At 36.2% G+C, this 15627-nt stretch overlaps 1 protein-coding gene across 1 annotated transcript in view; it reads right to left on the bottom strand.

Annotated features, from left to right (window-relative positions):
• PREX2 (phosphatidylinositol-3,4,5-trisphosphate dependent Rac exchange factor 2) overlaps positions 1–15627 on the bottom strand; it is a 173521-nt gene that overhangs the window by 88397 nt on the left and 69497 nt on the right. Inside the window, exons 9-14 of the mRNA XM_042868947.1 lie at positions 11731–11880; positions 8147–8291; positions 6719–6819; positions 1959–2062; positions 1022–1071; positions 324–399 (exon numbers count right to left, since the gene is read on the bottom strand). Coding sequence (XP_042724881.1) covers positions 324–399; positions 1022–1071; positions 1959–2062; positions 6719–6819; positions 8147–8291; positions 11731–11880 — 626 coding nt within the window. The remainder of the gene's footprint in view (positions 1–323; positions 400–1021; positions 1072–1958; positions 2063–6718; positions 6820–8146; positions 8292–11730; positions 11881–15627) is intronic.

Raw genomic sequence — 15627 nt, 5'->3', positions numbered from 1 at the left:
CCCTCTAGTTAGTAAGTTAGTTTCCATAGCCTATCCATTTCATTTTAAGCCTCAAATAAGGTTACATGCTGAATCACAAAGCTAAGTCTCATTAAAGTTCAATTGCAAATAAGGATGATAAGTACAAAAGGAATTAATAGGATAGCTACCGGCAGCTGATTTCTGTTACTTTGCTAGTTTAAGAGGATTACACTTAAACATACATTGTTCTAATAACCCTCACAGTATTTGCATGTTATTTCACTTATTCCATCACAACCTTTCAAATCAGAAATGAAATACAATTTTTAGACAAGTACATAAATCCAAAGGTACAAACTTGCCTGTGCAATCAACCAGTCTATGAGTTTGTTAGCCATGACAACAGATTTGTAGGTTCGCAGATGATAATCTTTATCCCTGTCCAAAATAAAATAAATAAATATATACATCAACCAAAACATCAAAAGAGTCTAAAATTAAAGACAAACAAAAAAACGCAAACAAAAAAAAAACAACCCTTATTTTTTCTACATAAGGTAATACAAGCATGAACTGAGCATTTTGTAATAATTCAGAAATAAAGCTTCTAAAGTTGCCTCTGAAGTAAAGCAAGTCAAACCTTCCAGTATAGACAGCAAGAAGGAACCTGAACATATCTTATACATATCATTGCCAGTTACATCACTGAAGTGCAAAGACAGGTGCCTTTGTTATAGCTGGGACTCTACAAATGAAGTAATGGAGAGTTAGTAAAGAAGAGAGTATATTAATCAATACAGTAAGCACCTAAGCATATACATTAGGACCTATAAAGCACTTAAAATCTGGAGGAAAAAAAAGTCATCCTGAACTTTGTTTGTAGTCATTTTATGCAGTTACACTTTTTTGTCTTCATAGTTCTTCCACCTTTTTTACTTCTCACAAAAGAGCAATCTTAAGGTATGGGTTAGGTTTCCTATGTTCAAACACGAAATTTTCATCTTCAGAACATACATGCTTCTTTTGAATACGTCTCTAAGGATTTTGCAATTGGACTCACCTAATTACTGGGGTAAAGAGACTGTGAAGACGACAGTACAGTCGTACACCCTGTTAAAATGAAAGATGAGGTTAGTTATGCATTCACACCCCAGAGAACATAAGGGGAATGGACATAAAAAGTTCCAATGTACTTCATGTAGCTAACACAACAAAACTATTCAGATGCCTATTTGTGCCAAAAGTTAAAAATTTCAGACAACAATATTGGTGATTAAAAAATGAGAAATAAAACATTTCAAACCAAGCTTCACTGACATACAATGCAAAAGAGGATTATCTTTAAGGTAGCAATAACGTTTTTTTAAGGTATAGTATTTGGAAAAAAATACACCAAATCTGAATTACAAAGCAATTTTTCTGTGTACTAAGGTTTCCCCTATCACTGTTCACTCTTCTACACACAAAGCAAAGTTAAATATACATATATATATATATATATATATACACACACATATTTCTTTTTATATTGAAATCACAAATTAACTAGGAAACTTAAAAAAATGAATCATCTCAGATATGTGAAATGCTCTCAACTTAAATAAATAAATAAATAAACAAATAAAACATTTGGAGGAACTAAAATACTACCACCAAAAAATAGTACTGGAAAAAAAAATCACATAAGTAATCCTTAGTAGATTATAAAATATAATTATAAAAAAATTGTTCTGAAGTAGATTTCATCCCACACTGTTGTGCCTGGTAGCTCAGTATTGAATATTACTCTAGATACATCTTGCATTAACAAATACCAGCAGTAAAGCTATAATGAAAAAAAGCAGAAATGGAAAACAAAATCCAATTCACATGAATACAGAAACAGGCAAGTGTGAGGGGATGCTGTGTATTCTTGCATAATATTTATTTCATTTCTCAAGCAGAATCTCCATTTTGAATGCATTTTTCTTTGTAATAGCAACTGCTTCACTTTTTACCTTAGAAATCACTTCCTGCATCTCACTCCTTGGATAGTATGTTCCGTCATCATATCGGAATCTGTACAGCATGTGTTCAGGTTTGAACTGGTGCTTATCAGTAACTAAATTAAAATTAAAAAAAAAAGTACATTGTCAGCTTATTCTTCCTACAGGAGATTAAAGAAGGACAAAGTCAATGATTCTAATAACAGTTCATTGCAAAATAGATTTCTGACAAAGGGAAATGAGTAAATCATCTGCCACAAGTTGCTCTATGTCAGTGGTGATATTTTTCAAAACATTCAGGTAGTCCATAGGAAACTAATGAATTTTAAGTAACAGAATAAGATAAACAAACAGACTGGGAACAGTCTAGAAAACCAGGCACTTGCATGTGTTGTAGTCGTCAGCACTTTTGCAAAGCTTATCAATCAAATAGCCAAGAAGACAGCTTCTTTTCCAATTATCAATCTATTTTTCCACAGTACTCTACTCTAATTCTTGCTGAAACCAACCTCAGATGAGTCAATAAAGAATCCTCCAGATACCTGATCAGTCCTGCATGGGGGAGGGTAGAGGGCACGTCTTCCACTATAGAGAGCCAGCTGAAGTTCTTGGTGCAAGAGACTCGCAATTCTTACAAGGCTCTTGAACAGCCTGGGTTGAAAGGGACCTCAAGAATCATGAAGCTCCAGCCCCCCTGCCACATGCAGGGCCACTAGCCTCCCCATTTAGTACTAGACCAGGCTGCCCAGAGCCCTATCCAACCCATCCTTGAACATCTCCAGGACAGGGCATCTACAGCCTTTCTGGGCAGCCTGTTCCAGCACCTCACCGTTCTCTCCGTAAAGAATTTCCCCCTGACATCCAACCTAAATCTTCCCTCCCTCAACTTCAAACCATTTCCCCTTGTCCTGCAGTTATCAACCCTTTCAAAGAGTTGATTCCCTTCCTGTTTGTAGGCTCCCTTTAGGTACTGAAAGGCTGCAATGAGGTCACCCCACAGCCTTCTTTTCTCTAGACTGAACAAGCCCAGCTCCCTCAGACTGCCTACATAGAGGAGGTGCTCCAGCCCTTTGATCATCTTTGTTGCTCTCCTCTGGACCCTCTCCAACAGCTCTCTGTTTTTTCTTGTACTGGGGGCTCCAAACCTGGACGTATTATTCCAGACGGGGCTTCACAAGAGTAAAGTAGAGGGAGACAATCACCTCCCTGTCCCTGCTGGCCCTCTCCTGATGGAGCTAAGGATACCATTTGCTTTCCAAGCTGCAAGAGCACACTGCTGGCTCATGTTAAGTTTTCCATCCATCAGGACCCCCAGGTGCTTCTCTGAAGGGCTGCTCTCAAGGACTGTGTCTCCCAGTCTGTATGGACACCTGGGATTCCTCTGGCCCAAGTGCAAAACCTCGCACTTTGCTGTGTTGAACCTCATGAGATTCACCCAGGCCCACCTTTCAAGTCTGTTGAGATCCCTCTAAATGGCATCCCTTCCTTACACTGTGGAAGTAAATATAAAGCAGTAATTTTGCCAAAGATCCATAAAGAAGGACCTTATCAGGTGGATTTCCATTCAACAGAGTTTCACAAAATTTTGAGAACAAAACCTCACAACTTCATATGTTTTATCAAAACATTTTCACAGTCTTCAAGCTCCTCGGTATCTCCACACATCCTCTGATTTGTGGATACAGAATTTGGACATGATATATACAGTGGTTTCACCGGTGTCATATGCAAAGAAAAATAACTTCTCTACCTGCATTTGATATATCTACAGATAGTAAAGCCCAAGACATTATTCCAATTGTCTTGAACTGATGGCTTGTGCTGAGGTGATTACCCAAAATAAACCCTCTTTTACATACCATAAATTCAAAGTACATCAGACACAAAGTTCACATATGTAGTGCCTGGCACAAATGTTGAAATGAATTTTACTGTAGTACAATCATTTCAAGAAGGAATAGATATATTTTAAAAACTAATATCCTACCCTTGCAGAAAATACATATTCCAGTACATCAACACACATCAGGAGTTTTTTAAAATTGGAAACTACAGGAGGTAGAAAACTCCACCACCAGGATCGTACCACAGAGGAAAAAAAAAATGCCTGCAAAGCACCTTTCTATTCTTGCTTGCTCATGAACAGAGAAGTCTCCTTGCTCTGAAGAATGCTGTTTTGTCTTCACAGCCCCTACTAGCACAAAGCACACCAAAAACTATGGTAGTAGGCCCACAAAGTTGCCACTTCCTGAACTCCAGAAGGCAAGGAAACCAGACAAAGGTGTTTCCAACTCAAATGTATTGTGCAAAATACTAAATATATCCAGGAAACACTGTGAGTGAAGCTCTGAATTGCTATTCATTTTAAGGTGGGTTTGGTTTTTTTTATTCTTTTTTTCTATTATATAGATGTGATTTGGTTTGTTGCGCTCAAGTGGAAGAATAGATGTATCAACCACTGATATCTACCAGTTTCAGGTGTACATTTGCAAGAGCATAGTTTCAAATGCTTAAAGATGATGAACTGCTTCACTACCACTGAAATAAGGAACGCCAAGCTGCTTTGTATTTCACTACCAACCCTATACCCATACTCTCTTTTGGGACAGATTTTTATATGGCACACATCATGAACATGTTATTTTTACTTTTCTCCCAGGGTAATTTTGACTCAGATCAGTATACCAATCCCTTATTGTCTTGAGAGGAAAATTCCACCTCTATTCATCAGTAGTAAGTGACTGGACAAAATATCTCACTATGACAATGAATGAACAGATTTTATCTTTTGCAAAACTGGAAAAAGAAAACAAGGAAAAAAAGCTTAGCTTCTAAGAGTTCACAGACAAGGAAGCAAAACAATGCCCATCACAACACGGGTCTGGCACAGCTGGAATGAGCCATGTGCTAGAATATGTTAGGTCTAACAAAGCCCCCTAAAACATTCACAATGTGAATAACAGCCAAACTTTCTTTCTGCCTTGCTCCCTCTGTGAAAACAGATGGTTCATTCAACTTTATTTTAAGAGTTCTATTTTCACTGAACCACAGCTGGATCAACCATTCAAAGTAACATGTCTGGCTCAAATTTCAGTAGTCTAATATAATTACCCATTTATCGTATGAAATTACACAATATTCATTTAAATCTGTACTGAGAAAGTCCATCAGTGTATCTGGGATATAAATTACAAGATCAAGTATCAGTATCTAAAGGAGAGCTATAAGAAAGAAAGGAATAGACTCTTTAGCAGAGTCTGTTGTGATTGGACATGGGGAAAAGGTTCCAAACTAAAAGAGGGGAAATTTAGATTAGATGTAAGGAAAAACTTGTCTTACAATAAATGTGGTGAGGAACTGAAATGGGCTGCCCAGAGAGGTGATGGATGCCCCATTTCTGGTGACATTCAAGGTCAGGCTGAATAGAGCTCTGAGCAACCTGATCTAGCTGTAGGTGTCCCTGTTCATTGTAGGGGAGTCAGACTAGATGAATTTTAATTGTCCTTCCAACTCAAACTATTCCACGATTCTTAGAGAAGAATCTCTGGCAAAAGAACCATTCAGTTGGAAACAGTCATGTGTGTGTAGGAAACACAATAGCATCTGCCACTTGAATGACAACGGAAGAAAATCACATAGACTGACATTAAGGCATTTAAGACTACATCATTGCTGATGAATAACTTCAGTGTTTTTCCTCCTACTCTGTGTATGTCTAACATGCATACAGCTAAGTGGCACTCTGTTGCTCCCACTTTACAGCCAAGGATGTGAAAACATGGTGGCAAAGTATTAAATTCATTACTGGCTAAAGTATTCAAGCATTACAATGAAAACTATCAATAATTCCATCTAAATTTATGCCTTGAAACCATGCTAGAACAGTAGCTAACTTCACAACTCTTTCACTAACTGCTTTTTATTTTTTTTCAAGTGACTGAACTTACTGTAAACCAAACATGCCTTCAAAAGCAGAAGTTTCTCGAGTTTGTTTATAAGATCCTGCTGGATCATACCTGCTAGAAGCAACAGAGACAAGGACCACTCTGACAAGAATGTCCGGTAGATAAAATGTTACCAATGGAAATTACCCTGAAGAAATCAAACCTTATCAGCTCAAAAATGGTACCATTTCAGTGACACATCCCTCCAGAATGAACTTAATACAGACAGTTGACTAGTAGACTGAAAACTTCAATATAAAAATATGAATTTTATTGAGTCTACAACCTAGTGAACAGGGCCTTAAAATATAAAAATATGAATTTTATTGAGTCTACAACCTAGTGAACAGGGCTTTAAAATTCAAAAGTTAAAACTTTTGGTTTCTAGGCCAGATTTAGCAATTAAACTTGTAATCCTCAACAGAGGATAAGGTACATTACCAGCAGCCAGCTGTGAGTTTTTGCTCTTTCCTAACAACTCTTAGTCCTACATATGTTCCTAAAAAGCCTCACCTCACCTACATAAAAGGTTTAAATCCTTAAATGCAGAATCTACTTCAGTCTTATTCCAAGAGTTACTTTTGCTTAGAACGTAACAGCAATGTTTCTACAGGTCCTGTTTGCAATGCTGTGACTGCACAGGTCTAAATCTGATTCAATCAGCAGATCTCTAGCAAATTTTTTAGGTATGGGCGATGGCCTCATAGATCCCTAAAAAGACATAATGAAGATTCAACATATGACCACTTTTTTGTCAGACAAAATTAAATCCACACCAATTACAATAAGTACCTTGAAAACAAGCAAGTTCAAACTAATTATATTTACCATGGTGGATAATGCCATTTTCTAATAAAGCTTGGCCAAGATGAACACCTTCTTCAGATCTGTGTATCTCTCCAATTTCTAACAACCAGGACACAAATTCACTGAAGAAAAACATATAAAAAAAAAAAAACAAACTTGAAATGTCATGCCACCATATCTACTACATTTTCTTCTCAGTTACAAGTCTAGAAAGATGCCTTATTAACTTCGTAAGTGCTTCTTAAATTGAGTAACCATTAGAATGCTACATCAACTTTAAAAAAATAATTTCTGCTTTTTATTATTTAGACATAATACGCAGGTCATTCCAAAAGTATGGCAGTATGATAGAACAGTAGGCCTGTTATTTCTGAGACATTCTGAGCACAGAAATAAAGTATGTGGTGCACAATGAGGAAATACTGTGTTTATGTCACTATAGATCTGATGCAGTCCCAGAGATATCAATCTTATGGCACATTAGATATTTGTACATCTGTTAAAAATCAAAATATTGCAAAGAAAGGCAGTGCAATATTCATAGGTTCTAACTGGTGACCCAGAGAACAGCATACTTCAAAAGGGTCCATTTCAAAGACACAAAAAAACACCTTTCATTTAAAGGTTTAAGTGTTTTACAAAATTCCATATGATGACTGTATTCTTCACCTTCTTCCAACAGTCCCTCTGAGAAAATGATTCAGTCACAGCTTAATAATTAATCTTAATCCTGGTTTCAACTCTCACTGGCTACAAGGTATTGGATAGTACATGAAAATCTCCTGTTTCATTTCCTCTTTTGAACACGGTGGTAAGAATCTTCACCAAAACACACAGTTGTGCAAAATATTGACTGTACTTTTATCAAAACATTTCCATACTCATCTGTCTTATGGTCAGATGAAATAAGCCTCCAAAAAAAAAATCTGCCTCCAAAAGTGGGGTTTTTTTTGATAATATACATAACATCTAACGTTACAGTACCTATTACTTTCTCTTCCTCTTGCATGCACGAGGAACATGGCATTCTAAAGATCTTCCACACAATAGGGGTAAATTTTTTAAGTATGTATGCTGCATTAAGTAATTCCACACCTGACATTCAGGCAAGAGGAAAAGGGAAACAGTTTTAGAGACAGGTTTGTTTTAGGGGGTTAAAGCAAATTTGACACTCTAAATTAGGCATTACAGAAACAAAAATGCATTGAACACGTAGAAAATTATTTCTCTAAAGAAATTATTTTATTGGATGCATTTTCATAGTTTCAGCCTTTGCAGCCTTGATCCTTTAAAAGCTACACATCCAGTTTCAGGCAGACCATTTTGCACTTTGACTAAATTCTGAGACGGATAGTTCTAACAGACAATGTGTGGTTTTCATAAAATCCCAAAGAAGATTTAAAATGTGTTTTCAGAGTTAGAATTCCTGGTCTTGAATGCATGTAATACCTTCCAAGAAAGCATTTGGGGAACGTGGTTAATTTCCTCTTCCTGTCTTTGATGAGACTCCCTTGCTTGCACATCATTTTGTACAGTCTTTCTCCTTGCTCAGAGATCATCACCCAAGTGTCTTGTTCCATGCCCAATTTCAAACCTGTTAAAATTACAATAAAATTTTATGAAATGACATTGCCATTACATTTCAAAATCTTCATCAAAATTGAGAAGCGCTATCAATATTTTACATTTCAACAAGCAAAAGCAATTGGTTTTTATTATTTTACTCTGAATCAAGACTTATTTATGAACATCTAATCTTCATAAAGCATAATCAAATGAGAGTTACAAATTACAGTGAAGTCTAATCGTTACTGCAAACGTAACACCTTTACCAACAATACCATTGATACTACAGTGATACTAATCCTGTAATTTTCAGACTTCAGTATATGAACATTTACAAGGGAGATTTAAAAACAACTTTGTTCATACTCTTACCTTGTTACGAGAAAAGTATTTATACACTTTTTTTTTTTTTCAGATTTCCAAGGAACTGTCCCTAATTATTTGTTATAAACCTGTTAATTTCATGAAAGATTAACCTACCCCTTTTCCACAAAAGCATTTTCATAACTAGATTTTTATTTGTTTCAGAATTTTCCCAAAAGCTATCAAGGAGATTAATTCAACATTTATTATTTTCATCTATTTCACTTCTTGAGAAAGTCACTATATTTTCAGAATTACAGATGAGTACAATAACAACCAGTTCTTGCTGAATTATGCATCACATTGGCCACTGACAGAAGTTTGCTCTCCCAAGGAGTACCACAGATCTTCATAAACCTTGTATTTTCTCTACAACAGTTCTTAATTCAGGATAAACCACACATTTCTGGAATGTCTTATTTATGTTTTCAGTTTTTCTTTCCGAATTTGCATGTTTTTAGAAATTATAACTGTGTATATTCAAGTAGTACTCTGCCTCTTCATTAATTCTGAAAAATAGCCAGACAAAAATTATAACAAAAAGCTAACAAAGGTATTGGTCACAGATACAGAAGTGTCTCTTACACACAAACCAGTTAGCAGTGGTGCCACACAACCATAAAACGTGACATACTCCCAGAAAAAGAACATCTAACCAGTATACTGCTTATGGAGCTTAAGGGATTCTGATGTTTTTCTCTGTATTGATTATTTGAAACAGGTAACCACAGCACCATCAGCCTTAAAACTGATGACCATTTAAATAGATTCCTATCTTTCAGAATGTTTCAGATGTTTACATAGAAGTCTAAGTACTCACAGAAAGATTTCCTAACAAAAGTTTCCAATTCAGCTTTATTTCTCATAGAAAGAAAATACATCTAAAAATGCAGCCCTAGCTGAGAGTGAATTCAATAACCACTGAAAAGTCTGCTGAACTATTTCACTTGGGACATTCTCTGCCTTTTTGTTCAGCCTCACCATACAGACTGCAAATAATGTAGGCTGAGCTTCTCTCAGCACACTGAATCTCCAAGTCTCCCAAACTCAATGGTCCAGAAAGCTCCAAGACATGGCATACCAAGCTGCATTACCATGTTCCACATTCTGTATTCACCTAGTCTAGAGATCACTGCAATCTAAAGATCTACATGAGGTGAGGGGGACACAGCATCACTAAGAAGGAATGCATAGGCAAGCTCTACCACACAGCGTAGTAAAGGGGGCAGTTAATCATGTGAGCCTCACTCGCAGCTCAGGAGATTTGCCAAGTGTGTTTATTTAATTTAGTTGGTGCCTGACTCACAAAGGAGACAAAAACACTGTCCTCATATGTGCTAGTCATTTACACTTCAGGGTAAATAAACATAAATATATAATGCATGAACAGTTTCTACATATTATTAAGCAAATACACAATTAAAGCACATTTACATTCAAAATGAATTCCTGAAAAAGTGTTTACAGCAGTGTTCAGACAATATCTGAATTCTAAAAAGAGGTCCATTTATGTTTCTGAGTGATCTGAGAACCTTTTAGCAATGAAGTTGATGTATCCTGCTTTTTAACAGGTATATATACAGATGTTTTGAAAAAATTATGCTGGAGGGGATGGATACATTTATAAGAGGATGAAGTAATTGAGATATTCAAGAAATACTTGTGAAGATTCTGTGTTACAAACCGAGCATGTACCAAATCCTCTCATGCTCTAGCCTCTTCTTATTTCTTCCCTGGATGCCTCCTCAGTGGCAAAAGCTTTATGACCTCCAAGAGCTGAGTAATTCTTCAAATTAGAAGATGCTAAAATCTTCTCCTGACTTTAGAAAGCTACTTTCGACGTCAGGACTGGGAAGGTTTAGGTCAGACTCACCTCTGCTAGCAGTATAAAGTGAAATAACAAGAATACAACAACACAAAATACTCCTACTTACTCTTTGTATTCCTTACCTAAAGGTGCCAATCATCTAGAGAAACCAAAAAAACTTCGCAAAAGTGAAGTGGGATTTGTTAGAAATCTTTTTTAGCCAATTCAGACAAAGTCCTCCATTACCTGTTGCATTTGATGTCATCTTTTCCACACTGCTTTTCATTCAATATTCTAAAATGTTGAAGCTTGGGAACTCTACAGCACCTTTTTAGCTTTTTCAATATTAGTTCTCATGAACACCATTAATTTGTCAATTCTCAGACACTCTAGTGGAAACTCTAATCCGATGGCAGATGTTATACAAAAAACATTCAGTAGTCAGACTTAAAAGACCAAAGAAACACTGTTATACTCTCTTCAGAGTGAAGTCACAAAACACTGGCTACTACAACAGTCCACAGGAAATCTAGACAGACCAGAAACAGAAACACAGATCTCACCACAAGGTCATACTTTCTTTCACTACCAAGACTCCATACTTCCTTACTAATTAGGAATTTCAGCTTACACATGAAATTAGCTTCAGAAGATGATGATGCATCATTTTTCCTTGTTTCTATTTTGTGCGGTTTCACCTTTAATACACAATGTTATTTATAGTCACATTAAAAAAAAACAGGATCAATTTTAAGCCAAGTATTCTTCCACCTTGGCTCAGAAGTTCAAAAAAGATAGCTGTTTGGTAATGGTGATTTTTTACCACCTTTGATTAAGGAGAATGCATGAAATATGGGGTAGTGGGTATATTCTACACCATCTCATGTTGGGTCATCTGCATGAAGAAACTTAGGAAACCTGCTCGTTTCAGTGATTCAAATTTCCATTCACAAAATGTGTACAGATCCCAAAAGGCATTCAGAATAGACCCTCCTGTATCACAGACCATTCTCAGGCCTTAGTGAAATTATGACAACGTACTGTGGTTAAGGATAAGCTGCAAAATCACACAAAGTCATCTCCCCATTTCCAAAATAACATTCACTACCAAAATATATGATACAAATCATTATGTCCTTCTCAGTACAATTTTATTTTTTTCCAAGCTGGTATTCATAAACCATCAGCAGAACCTGACACTGGAAATTTGCTTAGCAGATGGTTTTGTTTTATATCTCAACATATAAATATAGTATGGCTTTCTGGCAAATCAACACAAAGAAGTTTATTAACCTACCTTTTCGTCTCTCTCGCTCTTTCAAAATAGCTTCCAACCATTCTTGCTTTTCTTCAGGAGTTTTTGCCATGCATACAAACCATTTGTTCTTAGCTGTGTTGTGGATCTTCCAGCCATTAATGACAGTGTGGCCACTACTATGGTAGTCAGCTGAGAATAGATAAAATGGCTTGAAGACCAAGAACTCTTGCAAAACAAATACTCATAATTCTTAAGAACTCCTGGCATGACACGCAAAAATTATAAAATATGGAAAACAAAACAAAGTAAAGCAGAACAAATTAAAAAAAAAAAAAGTTATTTGTGCCATTTCTGAACTACTGTACCTTAGTGAGTGGTACTTCTAACTTTTAGTCAACTCGACATGTTTTTTATCATGTGACACAATTGCCTGGCATATGGAAGAAGACAGACTCGGTGCTAAAACAAGCAGAGTCCTCTTAAAAGAACTGATTGCTGTACTTAGAATACTTTTGTTTGTGTTAAACTGTCATAAATAGTTCCATAAAAAGCAGCATTGTGGTTTCAGCCATTAAATGTCTCAGAGCTGTTCTGCCAGTTGAATGATTTACTATTAAGTTTATGAAAGGACTAAGGACACGGGGAGGAAAATACAATTTTGTTCTAAAGAACAAGCAAATCATATCAGATATATTTTTACTGATATTTGATGTAAAATACATAAGTAAAAAACAATTTGCTTACGCAAACTACAATATAACAAAATATAACAAAAGTCCATTATAAGCAAATGCACAGTTTTTGAAATATGTTCCTAACCAGCCTATTTTCAGCATGCACGTAATGGGAGAGAAGTAACAACTGCTGCTAATGTTTGTAAATATCCTGAGTTTTGCCTGTTAACATGTAAAATGCTCTGCTACAAAAAATAGATAATTTACCTCATTGTCCTTTCTTTATTTACATGACATTTCATGTTAACATGCTAGTCCATAAATCTTATTCAGAAATTTGCTATACAGATCTTCTCTGAAACTAGCGCCTTTGTACAGTCTGAATATCCTTGAATAGGATTAGGTACATCTCTTGAAGCAAAGTTTGTGAGGCATAAACAGCCTCTGATAGCAAACACATCTTTTTGAATAAAATACAGATTAAAACTTGAATTAGTAACTATTGTACAAATTATTACAAAAATCAAAGGTCAGCATCTTCTCACCATAAACTTTCATTAATAAACAAGAAAGCCCTGGGGCCAGCCCTGAACTATTCTAACAAATACAGACCTCTTTACTTTGTAAATACTTTTTCATAATTCAGCCCTGTTTTATATAATGAGATGGGATTTTCTAAAACCGAAACTCCTGCTGAAATGCTTGCTACAATTTCTCATAAATCTCAGCAGACATGCTAGTATCCTTTCAGTAACTCTGCATTTTAATTAGATGGAAAGCAGCCAAGCTGTCTACAGTGGGCTGGGAAATGTCAGGAACTACTAGAAAATTATGAGACTGATGGCTGCTTTCTAACTCAACAAAATTTTCTATTAATCAAAAGAGTGGAAGAAAGTGCAAGCAAGTGTATGATGGAAAAGAAACTGAATTTATTTTTACTATACCACATTTCATACTGCTTACCTATGTACCACATTTTTATGCACATAACCTATGCTTAAAATCCTTTGCCTCTTTATAAACACTGATTCTTTAAAACTAACCATCATATCACTTGTGCAACTCCAGAAAACTACAGTCTAAAGACAGAGAAAATAATATCTCAGACAGAAGCTATCAGTTGAGAGGCTGCAGTCTTCTGGAGATGAGAGGTTGAAGGGCTACTGGAGGAAGGAAACTTTACATCCGCCTGTATTATTTCTGTATGGGCTTAAAAATCTAGCAATTAAGCACTAGTTGCACCTTTTTGTTTATTTGCTTTTAAGTTGCAGGTTAACATGTATAAAACTACAGGGTAATGTTTTTCCTGTGGTCTTTTTTCATCCTGCGTCTGTGATCCCAACACCCTCATTTGGCAGGGAAATATGATCTCTGACACAGCAATTAAAATTGTGTGTAAAAAAAGCAGTCAAAAACACAGATTTAGGTACCTACATTTCACTGCAAACCAAATTTTGATGTTAACTTAAGAGTTTAATTCAGAAAATTTGGCTCATCCAGCTGCTTGAATATCTCAGTGTACAGAGTGGCATTTTAAATTTGCAGTTTTCACTGCCTCTGAATTTCTGTAACTGCAGGACCCTGAGTGCTGGCAATTTGATAACATATTTATCTCATGCCCTTAAAATCACAGAACTCTCTGAAAAGCCCAAACACCTACTTGGGTGCTAAGACTGCCTAATGTTAGCTGGCAGTCAGTTCAGGTGGATGAACACATGTAGCTGTCACCAAATTCGGCAATAATAACCTACTACTATAAGGTCCAGCTCGACTTTGATCTCTACCTTTAACTGTGATACCCCTTTACTTTTTTGATCCATGTGCTACCCATGACTTTAAGCCCTCAAGCTGTATGGCCTCCCCAGTACACCTATCAAAGTCATCTTAATGGCATTTCAGCATTCTGCTACTATTCCATACAAACTCCTGCCAATTTTGGACAGCCTGTTGAACGAAATCCGATGGAGAGCTTCACACCTGCTGCCTGGATGGACAGACAAGAGGTGTGCATGTTCTGATGGGCCAGCTGCACAGGAAACATGCACGCTTTACAGCAAAGACTTGAAGGTGATCTTCCCAAAGTCTAAAGAAGCACACTGAACAATTTATTAAGTTTCTATCTTCACAAGAGAAGGAGATGAAAGATGACATCGTCTAATGATACACAGCAATACATTAAAAGCTTGCAATTTGAAAAATTGCGACAGATTTTTTACAAAATTCAACACTCAACCTTTTAAGAGATGCATATCAAGCAATTTTTTAGTGCCATATGCAATAGACTTCTCTTCCAAGCAAATAAATAAATAAATGAATATGTTGAAGGACTTCTATGTGTCACAGTGTTCAGACTCTCAAGAGCACCAGTGCTCAAAAACACCAATCACATAATTGCTGCAGAGCCTTGGTTCCCTGCCTCTTCCTTATACATTTTTCCAGCAATCTCTGGTTACTATTATCACACAGTGATTTTTCTGTTTCATGCTTTATTTCAAGACAGAACTAGCATAATAAACCACAAATCTGGAATTTCCTAAGCATCAAGTGCCTGTCTTCGTAAACTAAATAGCATTCATTTAATGACGGGTGAAAGCCTTTAAAAATGTACTTTCCTCTGAATTCTAAGAACTGAATAAACAAAACAGAGTGCTTCATGATGTTGAAAAGGAAGGAAAAAGAGGAAGAAAGAAGGGAAGGAGAGAAAGCTTCTCAACTGTACTGCTCAGTCAAGAAAAACCTTTGTTATTTTTTGTAGGTATATTGTTCATTAGCATGACAATAAACCACACCAGGACACTGTTTTCCCACTTCTATTCATCTGTTTATCAACAGTAAAGACTACACTCCTACGTTTATCAGTGCTGAAAGCAAACACATTCAGTTATCCAGTTCCCTAGAGCACTATGGTTCTTTATACCAAGAGAACAGATGATCCCAAAATCTGCAATAAAGATCTGTGGAAGTATCACCTAGATTCAAGTCTTTAATGCTTACAAAAGCCCCATGAAGAATACATGAGAAAGTCGGGTACAGCTATGGAAATAAAATCACAATGCCCCTAAGAGCTTGTACTCTGAAATTAGAATTATGGAGAATGATGGATAATAGATTATTAAGGAAAAGAAAATAATGTAACAAACATTCACTTGCAAAGCTTATATGAACGAGGCTCAAAGAACAAATTGCTATGCTTGACAATTACATAAGGCAAAAAGAATGCAATAAAATATTACAGGGTTAAAGTTCAAAGGCTGATGACTAC

The sequence above is a fragment of the Lagopus leucura genome, unplaced genomic scaffold (assembly GCF_019238085.1).
Source record: "Lagopus leucura isolate 7727_CA_CO unplaced genomic scaffold, USGS_WTPT01 Super-Scaffold_100002, whole genome shotgun sequence".
NCBI classification, from domain to species: domain Eukaryota; kingdom Metazoa; phylum Chordata; class Aves; order Galliformes; family Phasianidae; genus Lagopus; species Lagopus leucura.
This window is presented reverse-complemented; position numbering and strand designations above follow the sequence as displayed.